The sequence below is a fragment of the Crinia signifera genome, chromosome 1, assembly GCF_055691185.1.
Source record: "Crinia signifera chromosome 1, ASM5569118v1, whole genome shotgun sequence".
Lineage (NCBI taxonomy): Eukaryota > Metazoa > Chordata > Amphibia > Anura > Myobatrachidae > Crinia > Crinia signifera.
The window spans coordinates 4047209-4067857 of record NC_139217.1 but is presented as its reverse complement, the minus strand read 5'-3'; the positions used below and the strand labels follow the sequence as shown (position 1 = coordinate 4067857).

Below are 20649 nucleotides of genomic sequence, written 5' to 3'. Positions count from 1 at the left end.
TCAAACTAAAATCTAAATCGCAGTTCACAAATATGCAGGGCAGTGGTCATGCAGAGGTTGGGGAACTCACTTCTCTATGCCACCTAATTCCCCCCCCCCCCTCACCACCCCCCATTAGGCAGAGACAGGGCAGTGGTCATGCAGAGGTGGGGGAACTCACTTCTCTATGCCACCTAATTTCCCCCCCCCTCACCACCCCCTATTAGGCAGAGACAGGGCAGTGGTCATGCAGAGGTGGGGGAACTCACTTCTCTATGCCACCTAATTTCCCCCCCTCACCACCCCCTATTAGGCAGATACAGTACCAGGAGTAGGTTCCCCTGCAAACTATAATGCTTCACTGTGAGAATTACTGTGCAGGGCCAATGTGGAGGTAAAAATGTTCCACCTCACCGCTAGAGGTTCCACCCTGTTCCCCCTCACTTTAACCCCTGCAAATATAGTATCTAGGCTTTACCCTGTACATAAACAATATAACTCACCCAAATCTAACTCCCTCTGCACGTTACATCTGCCCCCCCCCCTGCAGTGCAGCATTGTTTTGCGCCCATTTGCTAAAAAATGTGCTATGCGATAAAATCTGAATATTCTTCATAGATCTCATACTTCCTGCCATGTAGTGGTCAGGATGTATCTCCTACATTGTGGTGGTCAGGATGTATCTCCTACATTGTGGTGGTCAGGATGTATCTCCTACATTGTGGTGGTCAGGATGTATCTCCTACATTGTGGTGGTCTGGATGTATCTCTTATATTGTAGTGTCAGGCTGTATCTTCTACATTGTGGTGGTCAGGAGGTATCGCCTACATTGTGGTAGGCAGGATGTATCTCCTACATTGTGGTGGTCAGGATGTATCTTCTACATTGTGGTGGTCAGGAGGTATCGCCTACATTGTGGTAGGCAGGATGTATCTCCTACATTGTGGTAGGCATTATGTATCTCCTACATTGTGGTGGTCAGGATGTATCTCCTACATTGTGGTGGTCAGGATGTATCTCCTACATTGTGGTGGTCAGGATGTATCTCCTACATTGTGGTGGTCAGGATGTATCTCCTACATAGTGGTGGTCAGGATGTATCTCCTACATTGTGGTGGTCAGGATGTATCTCCTACATAGTGGTGGTCAGGATGTATCTCCTACATTGTGGTGGTCAGGATGTATCTCCTACATTGTGGTAGGCAGGATGTATCTCCTACATTGTCGTGGTCAGGATGTATCTCCTACATTGTGGTGGTCAGGATGTATCTCCTACATTGTGGTGGTCAGGATGTATCTCCTACATTGTGGTGGTCAGGATGTATCTCCTACATTGTGGTGGTCAGGATGTATCTCCTACATTGTGGTGGTCAGGATGTATCTCCTACATTGTGGTGGTCAGGATGTATCTCCTACATTGTGGTGGTCAGGATGTATCTCCTACATACTGTAGTGGTGGTCAGGATGTATCTCCTACATTGTGGTGGTCAGGATGTATCTCCTACATAGTGGTGGTCAGGATGTATCTCCTACATTGTGGTGGTCAGGATGTATCTCCTACATAGTGGTGGTCAGGATGTATCTCTTATATTGTAGTGTCAAGATGTATCTCCTACATTGTGGAGGTCCGGATGTATTTCTTATATTGTAGTGTCAGGATGTATCTCCTACAATGTGGTGGTCAGGAGGTATCGCCTACATTGTGGTGGTCAGGATGTATCTCCTACATAGTGGTGGTCAGGATGTATCTCCTACATTGTGGTGGTCAGGATGTATCTCCTACATTGTGGTGGTCAGGATATATCTCCTACATTGTGGTGGTCAGGATGTATCTCCTACATTGTGGTGGTCAGGATGTATCTCCTACATTGTGGTGGTCAGGATGTATCTCCTACATTGTGGTGGTCAGGATGTATACCATACATTGTGGTGGTCAGCATGTATCTCCTACATTGTGGTGGTCATGATGTATTGCCTACATTGTGGTGGTCAGGATGTATCTCCTACATTGTGGTGGTCAGTATGTATCTCCTATATTGTGGTGGTCAGCATTTTTCTCATGCAGTACATTGTGGTAGTCAGGATGTATCTTGTACAATGTGGTGCTCACGATGTATCACCTACATTGTGGTGCTCACGATGTATCTCCTACATTGTGGTGGTCAGGATGTATCTCCTACATTGTGGTGGTCAGGATGTATCTCCTACATTGTGGTGGTCAGGATGTATCTCCTACATTGTGGAGGTCCGGATGTATTTCTTATATTGTAGTGTCAGGATGTATCTCCTACATTGTGGTGCTCACGATGTATCTCCTACATTGTGGTGGTCAGGATGTATCTCCTACATTGTGGTGGTCAGGATGTATCTCCTACATTGTGGTGGTCAGGATGTATCTCCTACATTGTGGTGGTCAGGAGGTATCTCCTACATTGTGGTGGTCAGGAGGTATCTCCTACATTGTGGTGGTCAGGATGTATATTCTACATTGTTGCGGTCAGAATGTATGTCATATGTTGTGGTGGTCCATATGTATATTGGACGATGTGCTTATCAGGAGGTATCTCATACATACTGGTGGTCTAGATTTACACTGCAACAACCAAGGCATATCATCTACATGGATCTACTAATATTCGATATGTCTAAATGTTGATGGTTTATTAAAAGTAACAGGTTGTCTCAACCTCACTTTATGAAGTACATTGTACTGGTGTTTCATTACAGGAGAACCTGAATTCCGCTATGTGGCTGGGATGCATGGGAACGAGGTGGTGGGCCGAGAGCTGACACTCAACCTTATGGAATATCTGTGTCAGGAGTACAAGAAGGGAAATCCAAGAATTCTGAGATTAATCACCGAGACTCGCATCCATCTGTTGCCATCCATGAATCCGGATGGATACGAGATAGCCTACAAACTGGTACTATGTCCCTCTTAGAGTATGTGGGGTCTTACATACATCGTACATTATGTCACTGATCATCAACATCCCAACATCTCTGTATGAACCTAGCCCTGGTGCAAAGGGTTAATGTTACAGAATGAACTTTATTAAGTTATGAGTCATCATGCTTCATCTAAGAATAATGACCCAATACTCCATACTCATACCAACAACATTCCATACCTTCCAACATGACCCATGCCAGGAGGGACACATTGCTCCATACCTTCCAATATGACCCATGCCAGGAGGGACACATTGCTCTGCTTCTGGACTTTTCCTCTTAATGTATGATTGCCATCACCTGTGGTGAAATGCCTTTCTTATTATTAAACCTGTTCAACACAGGTGATTTTAATCATACTGTACATTAAGAGGAAAAGTCCAGAAGCAGAGCATTGTGTCCTCCTGGCATGGGTCATGTTGGGAGGTATGACATTATGTAAGAAATGCCATCAAGAGAACAAGTAGGCGAGCATAGCTGCTACTATATATAGATAGTTTTCTACATAATATGGATGTGTAACATGTTTATATTGTGTATTATATTGTATTATACTACACTCCTTCACAGCTGTTTATACCATTCACACAACTTACAGTAGGTTCCTATAATGTCAATCATTCCATAGCACTTACATAGCCACTGGTAAGGCTGAATACTAAGCATGACTTACATCTTTAGGGCTCGGAGCTGTCTGGCTGGGCAAATGGTCGCTGGAGTTACCAAGGGTTTGACCTGAACCACAACTTTGCAGATCTGAACACCCCACTGTGGGAAGCAGAAGATAACGAGCAAGTTCCTGAGCACTTCCCCAATCATTATATCCCGATACCTGAATATTACACAATGGAGAATGCAACGGTGAGTAAGGGTGCAGAAGTCCTCTCTCGCCCCCTCTGTTACAGAAGCATGCACCCCTGCACAATGAGATCCTTATACGGACGTGGACGCCAACTGAACCCAATGCAGATGTTTGCGAATCAGCTTTGTGATTATTTGTTACTGCGCATTGCCAAAATATTCTAAAATAATTATTGTACCCATGACTCCTCCAATGGCTGATAAAGAGGGTGCAGCAATGTCCATCACTGAATCAGGTTCTTATGTGCCAAAAACACATTGCTTAACTATGGATACACACAAGGGATTGGCTCATCTGAAATGTTCTGTGCAGTGGTTATCTTCTAATCCTCTGATTGGCTACACTTTTACTTTATCCCCACCCACTTCACCTCCTTTTGTCTGTGTGTTCTGAGTCTGGAATACATAACATGGTAAGTGCACTAACTCCAGTAAAGTGTGTCAGAAATCTAAGATTTTCTTAATAGTTTTTCCTGGTTTTTATGTAATAACCTTCACTGTAAATATTCCTCAGGTGGCACCAGAGACTCGCGCAATCATTGACTGGATGCAGAAAATACCTTTTGTCCTCAGTGCGAACCTCCACGGGGGAGAGCTGGTGGTCTCATATCCCTTCGACATGGCTCGATCCTACTGGATGGCCAAAGAACTCACCCCGACAGCGGATGATGCCATGTTTCGCTGGCTGGCCACAGTCTATGCAACCAGCCACCGGATAATGGTGGAAAGCAACCACAGGATCTGTCACTATGACAACTTTATAAGAATTGGCAATATCATCAATGGAGCCAACTGGCACACGGTGGCTGGCAGTGAGTACAATGTTCCTGATGCCAGTTAAATAGTAAAACCTGCTCATTGATAAATTAAGGTGAACACCCAGGTTTTGGAGGTAGATAGTTGGGGTGTTGATTCTCAGCATTAATAGCAGCACATTGTCTGTGTCTTTGCCCCCAATAAGGTATGAATGACTTCAGCTACCTTCACACCAACTGCTTTGAAATAACGGTGGAACTTTCCTGCGATAAATTCCCACATGAGGTGGAACTCCCAAACGAGTGGGAGAATAATAAGGAGGCTCTTCTCATCTACATGGAACAGGTGTATATGGCTTTTCACATCTACTATGAGCTTGCATGGAGGTCTAGATAAAATATCCAGTCCTGCTAAATAAGTCTCTTTGTTTGATGCCATGAATCCCAAATGGTGGCAGCGTTGGGATTTCATTAGGGAGATATAAACACACTATATGAGTCAATACAACATCTACATTGCTAGAGTACAATAAATTACTTTCAGTTGTAAAGTTATACATTTTACATCTTCTCCCTTTGCATTTATTATGTTGTCATCAAGGAGATTGGGAAGAATTAGAATTCCAGTTGATAATTTTCTATCTGGGCTTTGAGTCGTCGCAGAGTGATTGAGACTTAGTCTGTTTATTACTTGTACGGCCCCTGGTCACAGTAAAGTTGCCACGGGCATGTGACAAGAAGCCACATTAATCCTTTTTGAACTTTGAAGCTACCAGTTATTGCTGGCAGGTGACCAGCAGGCAAAACTATAAGCCTCTGGTTTGGTGCAGTTTTGCAGCGGGCCAATAAACATGATAGCCAACATGAGCCCATGGACTCTCTGCTAAGAACCACTGATATAGGTCGTATTGTAAATTATGAGTAGAATTGGACTTCTGGCGAAGTAACTTACATCGTGTAATTCTGTAAAATGCTGTATCCCCATTGTGCAGGTCCACCGCGGGATTAAGGGAGTCGTGCGGGACAAAGACACAGAAAAAGGTGTCCCTGATGCTATCATAGCGGTGGAAGGCATAAATCATGACATCCGCACAGGTAACATGGGGGCTGGACTGTGCATCCTAATTCTAAACATACTAAGAGGTTCAGAAAAGTTCTATGATCCAGAGGCATGATCTCAGCATTGTATTGTGTATAGAAATGAGAAGGGGACAGAAGGAGAACTGCCAACGTCTACAAAGTCAATGTCTAGGTCGACACCAAAAGATCGACAGTGGCAGAAGGGCAACACAAACAAGATGTCAACATGGAGAAGGTTGACACATGAACAGGTCAACATGGGTGTTGATTTATTGGTGTCAGTGTCGACACCTGAGCATGTGAACCCCCCAATTAGTGTCACTTCACTCACCATGCCTCGGGCCTGCTGCCTTGCTCCCTTACTGCTCCGGTCAACACACATTACTGAACCAAATTGGTTTCCACGAATATGGTAAAGTATGAAAACAATAAATAAATCACCAAATAATCATGTTGACCTTTTTACGTGTTGACCATCACCATGTCGACCTTTTTGCTTGTTTTGTCCCTTTGACCATATGGCTTTGACCTACCATCCGGATCCTCCTGGAAATGAGGCAGTCTTTAAGTTGGAGGAATGGTCTGGGCAATGCCAGAGGCTGCTGGATGACTCAATGACAGTCGGGATTACGACGGTCATTTCTCCAACATCGACTCCCAACTGTCAGGAGCCCGACAATCAGAATTCCGACTTACAGGGGCTATTTTCTCTCGTGGGGTTCCTCGCCCCCCATAAAAGGAGAATAGAATAGGTGGTGAGCACAGTGTTGCAAGCGCAGCGATCCAGCAAAGGAGCTTCAATGGGCTTGCACCCTGTCGGGCTCTTGACACTCGAGATTCCGATGTCGGAGAAAAAACCATAGGAATCATGAATGTCGGGGACTTACTGTATACCATACCCAAGTCGGACACGTGGAGAAGGGGTTACAGTAGAAGTAGCTCATAGTTAGAGATGTACAGTTCGTTATTCAGAAATTGAATTTTTGGGTCTGAACTGAACCAGAGGAGAACCAATCCAAACCCCAGTTTTAATCTTCCTGCAGTTTGGAATTCAGATTTTAAAATAAATTTCAGGTATTGGATTAAAAAAGTTACCAGAATTTTGCTTCTCATTGATTTTAAACTGAACCAAAATCAGAATTCCAGCCAAAACACTTGAGGGTGATTTTGCAACAACCAAAATAAAATTATGAACTTGAACCAAAATGTGAGTCCGTGCCCATCTTGTATACACAAGCTTATATGTGGAGATGTGCGGGTTCGGTTTTACCCAGATTTACTTGGATCTCAAAGGGGGATCTTATTCAAAACTTGACAGCCGATAGCCAATTGGAAAAATCCAAATTTGCGATCATTTGGAGTCAAGAACCGAATAAATCTGACCTGCACATCTCTAGTTATATGTAATCTATGAATGCTGAGCTTGGTGGAAATGTCCCATCACTATTTTCCTTCTGTTATAGCTGTCGATGGAGATTACTGGCGACTTCTAAACCCAGGTGAATATGAGGTGACGGCTAAAGCTGAGGGTTATCACCCATCCACCAAGTCCTGCCGCGTGTCCTATGAGGACCGGGCAACAATCTGTGACTTTTACATATCCAAGACTCCTAAACAACGCCTAAAAGAACTAATGGCCAAAGGAGGCAAGCCACCCAAAGAGCTCCTCTTACGCCTGCGCCAACACAGGCTCCGCTTGCTGAAGTCCAGAAGCCCAAAGTGACCAAGAGAAGACGGCCAACATCAAATACCAGGAGATGCCTCGGAGTGTGCGACCACCCAGCTGTATTATTACTTTTTGTTGTGTCCCCCACTATATCACCACTGTTGTAAAACTGGGGGACTGTGAAGAAATATTGCACACATATATAATTAAGTAGAGGAGCTGCTATATGCTTAAACACAAGCCAGGTGGATTGAATTCTAAGTGAGCTGTAGGTGGAGGAGTAGTCGGAGAAACCCCACAGACGAGACGTAGCTGGAATCATTTGGTCCAGAATATAGAGTCCCTCTAACAATACTTAGACAATGACATTAGATCATTTTGGTGAAATCATTCTGCAAGATATTTGGGTTCTTCAAAGCCTGGTGTCCTGAATTAGGAAGAACTCAATGGAAATAGTCCTACAGTCATTGTACAGTAGTCACCCCAGCCGCGTCCATCCATTACTAGTGGCCTCCCAATGTGCTGACACAATTCTGCTAGTCCGGGTAAGACACAGCCAGGGGAAGGGGGCAATCCCGGTGTCTTTCCACACGTGGACCAACTAACCAAGGGGTAAATATACTCAAATACGGGGTTTCAAATGTTAGGCTGTTGCCCATAGCAACTAATCATATGCCTTCTAGTAGTTGCTACATAAATAAGTAGAATCTAATTGGTTGCTATAAGGAACTTCTCCACATTTGTAAAGCAGCACTTTAGTAAATATACCCTGAAGAGCCTGTTCCACCACCCGGATCTCTGTAATGGAGAAAGTGCCTTCTTCTCAGACAGACTGTGATGTGTGAGACGTTCCACCACCTGGATCTCTGTAATGGAGAAAGTGCCTTCTTCTCAGACAGACTGTGATGTGTGAGACGTTCCACCACCTGGATCTCTGTAATGGAGAAAGTGCCTTCTTCTCAGACAGACTGTGATGTGTGAGATGTTCTTCCAGGCCGGATCTGTGTAGAACAAGACGTGTACATAATATAGTGTGTGAGTTGTAGAGGAAATGCTGGCATTGCTATATACTTGCTAGTCAAGTCACATCAGTATGACCCAATAAAATGTTAATACTTGTTGTGCCTGTTACTGGGTCTGACGTACGACGCTGATGGGAGTATGAAAATAAGCGACTGATCGTAAGTCAGGCGCACCTATCTGGCAGATTCAGCGTACGTACTGAGCATGCACCAAAGAAAGTCATCCACTGGTGCGGAGGGTGTGTCACGGGAGTGTGGAGGCCGTGTTACTGGAGTGCGGAGGCCGTGTCACTGGAGTGCGGAGGCCGTGTCACAGTAGTGCGGGGGCCGTGTCATTGGAATGCGGAGGGCATGTCATTGGAGTGCATAGGCTGTGTCACGGGAGTGCGGAGGCCGTGTCACTGGAGTGCGGAGGCCGTGTCATTGGAGTGCGGAGGGCATGTCATTGGAGTGCAGGGGGCGTGTTATGGGAGTACGGAGGGCGTGTCATGGGAGTGTGTGTCATGGAAGTGCAGAGGGCATGGCAGGAGAGTGCGGAGAGCTTGTCAGGGGTCAATACATAGTAAATGGTCCAGAATGAAATTGGTTGTTTGACAATTTTTCTAACATGTTATTTTTGTATGTGATGACCCCTATAATACCCCTTTTACACCAGAGGTTGGACCCGGGATATTGCCGCTCCAGTCCGGGGAGGGGCGCGGTGTAAATGGGCTGAAAAAAAATAACGCGGGTACTGTTCCCCGGGAATCTGTCCGGGGCTCAGGGTGGTGTAAATGGTCATTATCCGGGTTATTTGGCGGGGAGAAGGCAGCAAAGAGCTTATTGGTGCTTCTGCGGCTCTGGCAGATTATGTCATCTGCCGGAGACCCGCACAGGGCACATGACAGCGCAGCAGCAGCAGCGTTACCACGCTGTTTGCAGCCTGAAACCCTACACTACAGCAACTCCCCAGTGGGTTTACAGCCTCATCTGCAGCAACACACGCTGGCTGTCATGCAGTGTGTCTGACCTGCACCATCATGTCCATGTCCACTACATCCAACTGGTCTGATAAGGAGGTACGTGAACTCCTTCCAATCAGGGCAGATGAGGAGATTTGGCGTCAGATGACCGGCACCGTGGAATCCAGAGGTATCTATCGCATGCAACAGCAGGTTGTAAATAAATTTAAATCTCTACAGAGCCAGTTCAACAAAGTGACCGACCAGTTAGTACAGGTACACCACCGATATTCCGGCATGATTGGTTCCAGTGCCATGCCGGATTATCGATTTTGCCGGATTACAGAAGGATTTCTAGTTTTTACTAATTTTGCACCTTCAGTACATTTCTAAATCAATAAATAGTCAAATATATGCTACAGCATTATATTAATGAATAAATAAACACAGTAGTGTATGTAAAACTGTTTATTACAGTGTACTAGGTGCTGTATAAGCAAAACAGGTAGATTTTGAACAAGAGCACTGGTTTGTATAACTAAGCGCAGGAAACCAAAAAAATTGCTGACACATTGTAAGGCGGGGAAACGCGTCATCCACAAGTGCCTGTGACAGGAATCACCGCAGCTGGAGAGACCCAGAAGCCGGAGCAAAGACTTCCAGATAAGGCTAGCGTTATTGAAAACACAGCGCAGCCGGGAACACGCTCGAGGCAGGGGAAATTTACTCCTGAAAAGTGGATTACAAATCACCACCAATTCCGCAGCTGCAGGAGACTAAGTATATCACTCCTTACCCTTCTGCATAAAATGTATGCTAAAAAAGTCTGTGCATAACGGAGCTCCTACATTTTTCTTCTGCATAAACTATATGCTAATTGTGTGCATGACTGAGCCACTAACAAAAGTTATTCACTAACCAATAACCTCAAAACGGATATTTCTGCCTATGCTTGCTTGCCTACCAACTAACTGTCATTTATTCCTGCTGGACAGGATGAAGTATTAACCCCATATATGCAAAAACCAAGCTAACAGCTTTTATAGCTCTTCTCTGCTGTAATTAAACCTACAGCAAGTCTGCTCAGTGAGCAAGTGATATTATTCTTTTTGTGAATGTCGCAATTAGTGTGCCATTTTCATTGTATTTGTCTGTGTTATGCATAATTAATGTATTGATATTTGGTCCCACCGGCCGGTGCCCTGTTTTTTAGATATCGTAAAAATAAAAAATATATACTGTATTTTAAATCAAGACTGAATTATTGTAATTCTGTCCATTAGCGCCGTCTATCTGTATATTTCCAGATTTTGAACAACCATTATCAGTAAGTGCAGTATGAATGAAAGTCTTGCTGGGACCTTGGATGCCATATCAGCCCCACTGCTGCCTGCTGTGTCACCTGCGGGATCCTTGGAAGCTGTACCCAGTGGCACTTGCTCATGCTGTGTGTTCCGCCCATCTGCGGTACTTGCTGGGACCTTGGACGCCATATCAGCCCCACTGCTGCCTGCTGTGTCACCTGCGGGATCCTTGCAAGCTGTACCCAGTGGCACTTGCTCATGCTGTGTGTTCCGCAGATGTGCGGTACTTGCTGGGACCTTAGATGCCATATCAGCCCCACTGCTGCCTGCTGTGTCACCTGCGGGATCCTTGGAAGCTGTACCCAGTGGCACTTGCTCATTCTGTGTGTTCCGCCCATCTGCGGTACTTGCTGGGACCTTGGACGCCATATCAGCCCCACTGCTGCCTGCTGTGTCACCTGCGGGATCCTTGCAAGCTGTACCCAGTGGCACTTGCTCATGCTGTGTGTTCCGCCCATGTGCGGCACTTGCTGGGACCTTGGACGCCATATCAGCCCCACTGCTGCCTGCTGTGTCACCTGCGGGATCCTTGGAAGCTGTACCCAGTGGCACTTGCTCATGCTGTGTGTTCCGCCCATGTGCGGCACTTGCTGGGACCTTGGATGCCATATCAGCCCCACTGCTGCCTGCTGTGTCACCTGCGGGATCCTTGGAAGCTGTACCCAGTGGCACTTGCTCATGCTGTGTGTTCCGCAGATGTGCGGTACTTGCTGGGACCTTAGATGCCATATCAGCCCCACTGCTGCCTGCTGTGTCACCTGCGGGATCCTTGGAAGCTGTACCCAGTGGCACTTGCTCATTCTGTGTGTTCCGCCCATGTGCGGTACTTGCTGGGACCTTGGACGCCATATCAGCCCCACTGCTGCCTGCTGTGTCACCTGCGGGATCCTTGCAAGCTGTACCCAGTGGCACTTGCTCATGCTGTGTGTTCCGCCCATGTGCGGCACTTGCTGGGACCTTGGACGCCATATCAGCCCCACTGCTGCCTGCTGTGTCACCTGCGGGATCCTTGGAAGCTGTACCCAGTGGCACTTGCTCATGCTGTGTGTTCCGCCCATGTGCGGCACTTGCTGGGACCTTGGATGCCATATCAGCCCCACTGCTGCCTGCTGTGTCACCTGCGGGATCCTTGCAAGCTGTACCCAGTGGCACTTGCTCATGCTGTGTGTTCCGCCCATGTGCGGCACTTGCTGGGACCTTGGACGCCATATCAGCCCCACTGCTGCCTGCTGTGTCACCTGCGGGATCCTTGGAAGCTGTACCCAGTAGCACTTGCTCATTCTGTGTGTTCCGCCCATGTGCGGTACTTGCTGGGACCTTGGACGCCATATCAGCCCCACTGCTGCCTGCTGTGTCACCTGCGGGATCCTTGAAAGCTGTACCCAGTGGCACTTGCTCATGCTGTGTGTTCCGCCCATGTGCGGTACTTGCTGGGACCTTGGATGCCATATCAGCCCCACTGCTGCCTGCTGTGTCACCTGCAGGATCCTTGGAAGCTGTACCCAGTGGCACTTGCTCATGCTGTGTGTTCCGCCCATGTGCGGTACTTGCTGGGACCTTGGATGCCATATCAGCCCCACTGCTGCCTGCTGTGTCACCTGCGGGGTCCTTGGAAGCTGTACCCAGTGGCACTTGCTCATGCTGTGTGTTCCGCCCATGTGCGGTACTTGCTGGGACCTTGGACGCCATATCAGCCCCACTGCTGCCTGTTGTGTCACCTGCGGGATCCTTGGAAGCTGTACCCAGTGGCACTTGCTCATGCTGTGTGTTCCGCCCATGTGCGGTACTTGCTGGGACCTTGGATGCCATATCAGCCCCACTGCTGCCTGCTGTGTCACCTGCGGGATCCTTGGAAGCTGTACCCAGTGGCACTTGCTCATGCTGTGTGCCGCCCATGTGCGGTACTTGCTGGGACCTTGGACGCCATATCAGCCCCACTGCTGCCTGCTGTGTCACCTGCGGGATCCTTGCAAGCTGTACCCAGTGGCACTTGCTCATGCTGTGTGTTCCGCCCATGTGCGGCACTTGCTGGGACCTTGGATGCCATATCAGCCCCACTGCTGCCTGCTGTGTCACCTGCGGGATCCTTGGAAGCTGTACCCAGTGGCACTTGCTCATGCTGTGTGTTCCGCCCATGTGCGGCACTTGCTGGGACCTTGGACGCCATATCAGCCCCACTGCTGCCTGCTGTGTCACCTACGGGATCCTTGGAAGCTGTACCCAGTGGCACTTGCTCATGCTGTGTGTTCCGCCCATGTGCGGTACTTGCTGGGACCTTGGATGCCATATCAGCCCCACTGCTGCCTGCTGTGTCACCTGCGGGATCCTTGGAAGCTGTACCCAGTGGCACTTGCTCATTCTGTGTGTTCCGCCCATGTGCGGTACTTGCTGGGACCTTGGATGCCATATCAGCCCCACTGCTGCCTGCTGTGTCACCTGCGGGATCCTTGGAAGCTGTACCCAGTGGCACTTGCTCATGCTGTGTGTTCCGCCCATGTGCGGTACTTGCTGGGACCTTAGACGCCATATCAGCCCCACTGCTGCCTGCTGTGTCACCTGCGGGGTCCTTGGAAGCTGTACCCAGTGGCACTTGCTCATGCTGTGTGTTCCGCCCATGTGCGGTACTTGCTGGGACCTTGGACGCCATATCAGCCCCACTGCTGCCTGCTGTGTCACCTGCGGGATCCTTGGAAGCTGTACCCAGTGGCACTTGCTCATGCTGTGTGTTCCGCCCATGTGCGGCACTTGCTGGGACCTTGGATGCCATATCAGCCCCACTGCTGCCTGCTGTGTTACCTGCGGGATCCTTGGAAGCTGTACCCAGTGGCACCTGTTTATGCTGTGTCTTCCGCCCATGTGCGGTACTTGCTGGGACCTTGGATGCCATATCAGCCCCACTGCTGCCTGCTGTGTTACCTGCGGGATCCTTGGAAGCTGTACCCAGTGGCACTTGCTCATGCTGTGTGTTCCGCCCATGTGCGGCACTTGCTGGGACCTTGGATGCCATATCAGCCCCACTGCTGCCTGCTGTGTCACCTGCGGGATCCTTGGAAGCTGTACCCAGTGGCACTTGCTCATGCTGTGTGTTCCGCCCATGTGCGGCACTTGCTGGGACCTTGGATGCCATATCAGCCCCACTGCTGCCTGCTGTGTTACCTGCGGGATCCTTGGAAGCTGTACCCAGTGGCACTTGCTCATGCTGTGTGTTCCGCCCATGTGCGGTACTTGCTGGGACCTTGGATGCCATATCAGCCCCACTGCTGCCTGCTGTGTCACCTGCGGGATCCTTGGAAGCTGTACCCAGTGGCACTTGCTCATGCTGTGTGTTCCGCCCATGTGCGGTACTTGCTGGGACCTTGGATGCCATATCAGCCCCACTGCTGCCTGCTGTGTCACCTGCGGGATCCTTGGAAGCTGTACCCAGTGGCACTTGCTCATGCTGTGTGTTCCGCCCATGTGCGGTACTTGCTGGGACCTTGGATGCCATATCAGCCCCACTGCTGCCTGCTGTTTCACCTGCGGGATCCTTGGAAGCTGTACCCAGTGGCACTTGCTCATGCTGTGTGTTCCGCCCATGTGCGGTACTTGCTGGGACCTTGGACGCCGTATCAGCCCCACTGCTGCCTGCTGTGTCACCTGCGGGATCCTTGGAAGCTGTACCCAGTGGCACTTGCTCATTCTGTGTGTTCCGCCCATGTGCGGTACTTGCTGGGACCTTGGACGCCGTATCAGCCCCACTGCTGCCTGCTGTGTTACCTGCGGGATCCTTGGAAGCTGTACCCAGTGGCACTTGTTTATACTGTGTGTTCTGCCCATGTGCGGTACTTGCTGGGACCTTGGACGCCATATCAGCCCCACTGCTGCCTGCTGTGTCACCTGCGGGATCCTTGGAAGCTGTACCCAGTTGCAGTAGCTCATGCTGTGTGTTCCGCCCATGTGCGGTACTTGCTGGGACCTTGGACGCCATATCAGCCCTACTGCTGTCTGCTGTGTCACCTGCGGGATCCTTGGAAGCTGAACCCAGTGGCACTTGTTTATACTGTGTCTTCCGCCCATGTGCGGTACTTGCTGGGACCTTGGACGCCATATCAGCCCCACTGCTGCCTGCTGTGTCACCTGCGGGATCCTTGGAAGCTGTACCCAGTGGCACTTGCTCATTCTGTGTGTTCCGCCCATGTGCGGTACTTGCTGGGACCTTGGACGCCATATCATCCCCACTGCTGCCTGCTGTGTCACCTGCAGTGTCCTTGGGAGCTGTACCCAGTGGCACTTGCTCATGCTGTGTGTTCCGCCCATGTGCGGCACTTGCTGGGACCTTGGACGCCATATTAGCCCCACTGCTGCCTGCTGTGTCACCTGCGGGATCCTTGGAAGCTGTACCCAGTGGCACTTGCTCATGCTGTGTGTACCGCCCATGTGCGGCACTTGCTGGGACCTTGGACGCCATATCAGCCCCACTGCTGCCTGCTGTGTCACCTGCGGGGTCCTTGGAAGCTGTACCCAGTGGCACTTGCTCATGCTGTGTGTTCCGCCCATGTGCGGCACTTGCTGGGACCTTGGACGCCATATCAGCCCCACTGCTGCCTGCTGTGTCACCTGCGGGATCCTTGGAAGCTGTACCCAGTGGCACTTGCTCATTCTGTGTGTTCCGCCCATGTGCGGTACTTGCTGGGACCTTGGATGCCATATCAGCCCCACTGCTGCCTGCTGTGTCACCTGCGGGATCCTTGGAAGCTGTACCCAGTGGCACTTGCTCATTCTGTGTGTTCTGCCCATGTGCGGTACTTGCTGGGACCTTGGACGCCATATCAGCCCCACTGCTGCCTGCTGTGTCACCTGCGGGATCCTTGGAAGCTGTACCCAGTGGCACTTGCTCATGCTGTGTGTTCCGCCGATGTGCGGTACTTGCTGGGACCTTGGACGCCATATCAGCCCCAATGCTGCCTGCTGTGTCACCTGCGAGATCCTTGGAAGCTGTACCCAGTGGCACTTGCTCATGCTGTGTGTTCCGCCCATGTGCGGTACTTGCTGGGACCTTGGACGCCATATCAGCCCCACTGCTGCCTGCTGTGTCACCTGCGGGATCCTTGGAAGCTGTACCCAGTGGCACTTGCTCATGCTGTGTGTTCCGCTCATGTGCGGTACTTGCTGGGACCTTGGACGCCATATCAGCCCCACTGCTGCCTGCTGTTTCACCTGCGGGATCCTTGGAAGCTGTACCCAGTGGCACTTGCTCATGCTGTGTGTTCCGCCGATGTGCGGTACTTGCTGGGACCTTGGACGCCATATCAGCCCCACTGCTGCCTGCTGTGTCACCTGCGGGATCCTTGGAAGCTGAACCCAGTGGCACTTGTTTATACTGTGTCTTCCGCCCATGTGCGGTACTTGCTGGGACCTTGGACGCCATATCAGCCCCACTGCTGCCTGCTGTTTCACCTGCGGGATCCTTGGAAGCTGTACCCAGTGGCACTTGCTCATGCTGTGTGTTCCGCAGATGTGCGGTACTTGCTGGGACCTTGGACGCCATATCAGCCCCACTGCTGCCTGCTGTGTCACCTGCGGGATCCTTAGAAGCTGTACCCAGTGGCACTTGCTCATGCTGTGTGTTCCGCCCATGTGCGGTACTTGCTGGGACCTTGGATGCCATATCAGCCCCACTGCTGCCTGCTGTTTCACCTGCGGGATCCTTGGAAGCTGTACCCAGTGGCACTTGCTCATGCTGTGTGTTCCGCAGATGTGCGGTACTTGCTGGGACCTTGGATGCCATATCAGCCCCACTGCTGCCTGCTGTGTCACCTGCGGGGTCCTTGGAAGCTGTACCCAGTGGCACTTGCTCATGCTGTGTGTTCCACCCATGTGCGGTACTCAGGGCTATTTTTGTGCAGGCTCCAGCAGGAACTGAGGCCCTTATTCTAGTTCACTCTTTCTGACAAAATATTTCTCAGATGGACAAAACCATGTGCACTGCAGGTGAGGCAGGTGTTACTTGTGCAGAGATAATTAGATTTGGGTGGGGTTTTACACCTGCCACACCTGCAGTGCACATGGGTTTGTCCATCTAAGAAATATTTTGTCAGAAAGAGTGAACTAGAATAAGGGCCTCAGTTCCTGCTGGAGCCTGCACAAAAATAGCCCTGGCGGTACTTGCTGGGACCTTGGACGCCATATCAGCCCCACTGCTGCCTGCTGTGTCACCTGCGGGATCCTTGGAAGCTGTACCCAGTGGCACTTGCTCATGCTGTGTGTTCCGCCCATGTGCGGCACTTGCTGGGACCTTGGATGCCATATCAGCCCCACTGCTGCCTGCTGTGTCACCTGCGGGATCCTTGGAAGCTGTACCCAGTGGCACTTGCTCATGCTGTGTGTTCCGCCCATGTGCGGTACTTGCTGGGACCTTGGACGCCATATCAGCCCCACTGCTGCCTGCTGTGTCACCTGCGGGATCCTTGGAAGCTGTACCCAGTGGCACTTGCTCATGCTGTGTGTTCCGCCCATGTGCGGTACTTGCTGGGACCTTGAAAGCCATATCAGCCCCACTGCTGCCTGCTGTGTCACCTGCGGGATCCTTGGAAGCTGTACCCAGTGGCACTTGCTCATTCTGTGTGTTCCGCCCATGTGCGGTACTTGCTGGGACCTTGGACGCCATATCAGCCCCACTGCTGCCTGCTGTGTCACCTGCGGGATCCTTGGAAGCTGTACCCAGTGGCACTTGCTCATGCTGTGTGTTCCGCCCATGTGCGGTACTTGCTGGGACCTTGGACGCCATATCAGCCCCACTGCTGCCCGCTGTGTCACCTGCAGGATCCTTGGAAGCTGTACCCAGTGGCACTTGCTCATGCTGTGTGTTCCGCCCATGTGCGGTACTTGCTGGGACCTTGGATGCCATATCAGCCCCACTGCTGCCTGCTGTGTCACCTGCGGGATCCTTGGAAGCTGTACCCAGTGGCACTTGCTCATGCTGTGTGTTCCGCCGATGTGTGGTACTTGCTGGGACCTTGGACGCCATATCAGCCCCACTGCTGCCTGCTGTGTCACCTGCGGGATCCTTGGAAGCTGTACCCAGTGGCACTTGCTCATGCTGTGTGTTCCGCCCATGTGCGGCACTTGCTGGGACCTTGGATGCCATATCAGCCCCACTGCTGCCTGCTGTGTCACCTGCGGGATCCTTGGAAGCTGTACCCAGTGGCACTTGCTCATGCTGTGTGTTCCGCCCATGTGCGGCACTTGCTGGGACCTTGGATGCCATATCAGCCCCACTGCTGCCTGCTGTGTTACCTGCGGGATCCTTGGAAGCTGTACCCAGTGGCACTTGCTCATGCTGTGTGTTCCGCCCATGTACGGTACTTGCTGGGACCTTGGATGCCATATCAGCCCCACTGCTGCCTGCTGTGTTACCTGCGGGATCCTTGGAAGCTGTACCCAGTGGCACCTGTTTATGCTGTGTGTTCTGCCCATGTGCGGTACTTGCTGGGACCTTGGACGCCATATCAGCCCCACTGCTGCCTGCTGTGTCACCTGCGGGATCCTTGGAAGCTGTACCCAGTTGCACTAGCTCATGCTGTGTGTTCCGCCCATGTGCGGTACTTGCTGGGACCTTGGACGCCATATCAGCCCCACTGCTGCTTGCTGTGTCACCTGCGGGATCCTTGGAAGCTGTACCCAGTGGCACTTGCTCATGCTGTGTGTTCCGCTCATGTGCGGTACTTGCTGGGACCTTGGACGCCATATCAGCCCCACTGCTGCTTGCTGTGTCACCTGCGGGATCCTTGGAAGCTGTACCCAGTGGCACTTGCTCATTCTGTGTGTTATGCCCATGTGCGGTACTTGCTGGGACCTTGGACGCCATATCAGCCCCACTGCTGCCTGCTGTGTCACCTGCGGGATCCTTGGAAGCTGTACCCAGTGGCACTTGCTCATGCTGTGTGTTCCGCCGATGTGCGGTACTTGCTGGGACCTTGGACGCCATATCAGCCCCAATGCTGCCTGCTGTGTCACCTGCGAGATCCTTGGAAGCTGTACCCAGTGGCACTTGCTCATGCTGTGTGTTCCGCCCATGTGCGGTACTTGCTGGGACCTTAGACGCCATATTAGCCCCACTGCTGCCTGCTGTGTCACCTGCGGGGTCCTTGGAAGCTGAACCCAGTGGCACTTGTTTATACTGTGTCTTCCGCCCATGTGCGTTACTTGCTGGGACCTTGGACGCCATATCAGCCCCACTGCTGCCTGCTGTTTCACCTGCGGGATCCTTGGAAGCTGTACCCAGTGGCACTTGCTCATGCTGTGTGTTCCGCAGATGTGCGGTACTTGCTGGGACCTTGGACGCCATATGAGCCCCACTGCTGCCTGCTGTTTCACCTGCGGGATCCTTGGAAGCTGTACCCAGTGGCACTTGCTCATGCTGTGTGTTCCGCCCATGTGCGGTACTTGCTGGGACCTTGGACGCCATATGAGCCCCACTGCTGCCTGCTGTGTCACCTGCGGGATCCTTGGAAGCTGTACCCAGTGGCACTTGCTCATGCTGTGTGTTCCGCCCATGTGCGGTACTTGCTGGGACCTTGGATGCCATATCAGCCCCACTGCTGCCTGCTGTGTCACCTGCAGTGTCCTTGGAAGCTGTACCCAGTGGCACTTGCTCATGCTGTGTGTTCCGCAGATGTGCGGCACTTGCTGGGACCTTGGACGCCATATCAGCCCCACTGCTGCCTGCTGTGTCACCTGCGGGATCCTTGGAAGCTGTACCCAGTGGCACTTGCTCATGCTGTGTGTTCTGCCCATGTGCGGTACTTGCTGGGGCCTTGGACGCCATATCAGCCCCACTGCTGCCTGCTGTGTCACCTGCGGGATCCTTGGAAGCTGTACCCAGTGTCACTTGCTCATGCTGTGTGTTCCGTTGATGTGCGGTACTTGCTTTGACCTCAGACACCATGATGCTTCCTGTGTCACCTGCAGTGTCCGCGGAAGCTGTACCCAGTGGCACTTGCGGCTATTGCGTGTTACGCCCATGCGCAGAAAGTGTTCAAGATTAAAAGAGTTCATCAACCTCTTTTAATCCAGACAATTTACAATTTTGCTTTGTCCGGATTAAAGGAGGTCCCTAAACTCCTTTAATCCGGACAAATCAAAAGTGTCCAGATTAAAAGAGGTTCCGGACAAACGGTTGCCGGAAAATCGGTGGTGTACCTGTAGTCAGAAACCACCATCACTTTAATTTTATTTACCTTCCTATGAAGATGGCGTCCATTTTTGTATCATGGCGTATGACATTTGTCACTGTTGCAAACAATTGGGGTAAATGCAATATCACAGCATACACAGCGCTCTATGAGGGAAATCACAGCATACACAGCACTCTATGAGCGAAGTCACAGCATACACAGAGCTCTATGAGGGAAGTCACAGCATACACAGCGCTCTATGAGGGAAGTCACAGCATACACAGTGCTCTCTGAGCGAAGTCACAGCATACACAGTGCTCTCTGAGGGAAGTCACAGCATACACAGAGCTCTATGAGGGAAGTCACAGCATACACAGCGCTCTATGAGGGAAGTCACAGCATACACAGTGCTCTATGAGGGAAGTCACAGCATACACAGTGCTCTATGAGGGAAGTCACAGCATACACAGTGCTCTATGAGGGAAGTCACAGCATACAAAGCGCTCTATGAGGGAAGTCCCAGCATACACAGAGCTCTATGAGGGAAGTCACAGCATACACAGCGCTCCATAAGGGAAGTCACAGCATACACAGCGCTCTATGAGGGAAGTCACAGCATACACAGTGCTCTATGAGGGAAGTCACAGCATACACAGCGCTCCATAAGGGAAGTCACAGCATACACAGTGCTCTATGAGGGAAGTCATAGCATACACAGCGCTCTATGAGGGAAGTCACAGCATACACAGCGCTCTATGAGGGAAGTCACAGCATACACAGTGCTCTCTGAGGGAAGTCACAGCATACACAGTGCTCTATGAGGGAAGTTACAGCATACAGAGCGCTCTATGAGGGGAGTCACAAAATACACAG

General features: G+C 50.8%; 1 protein-coding gene across 1 annotated transcript in view; it reads left to right on the top strand.

Annotated features, from left to right (window-relative positions):
* The window catches only part of LOC146058550 (putative carboxypeptidase X1), a 120319-nt gene extending 111907 nt beyond the window's left edge, over positions 1-8412 (top strand). The window contains exons 9-14 of the mRNA XM_083170852.1: positions 2708-2904; positions 3614-3793; positions 4308-4605; positions 4755-4894; positions 5541-5643; positions 7092-8412. Coding sequence (XP_083026978.1) covers positions 2708-2904; positions 3614-3793; positions 4308-4605; positions 4755-4894; positions 5541-5643; positions 7092-7351 — 1178 coding nt within the window. The 3' untranslated portion in view covers positions 7352-8412. The remainder of the gene's footprint in view (positions 1-2707; positions 2905-3613; positions 3794-4307; positions 4606-4754; positions 4895-5540; positions 5644-7091) is intronic.
* The last annotated feature ends 12237 nt before the right edge of the window (positions 8413-20649 follow it).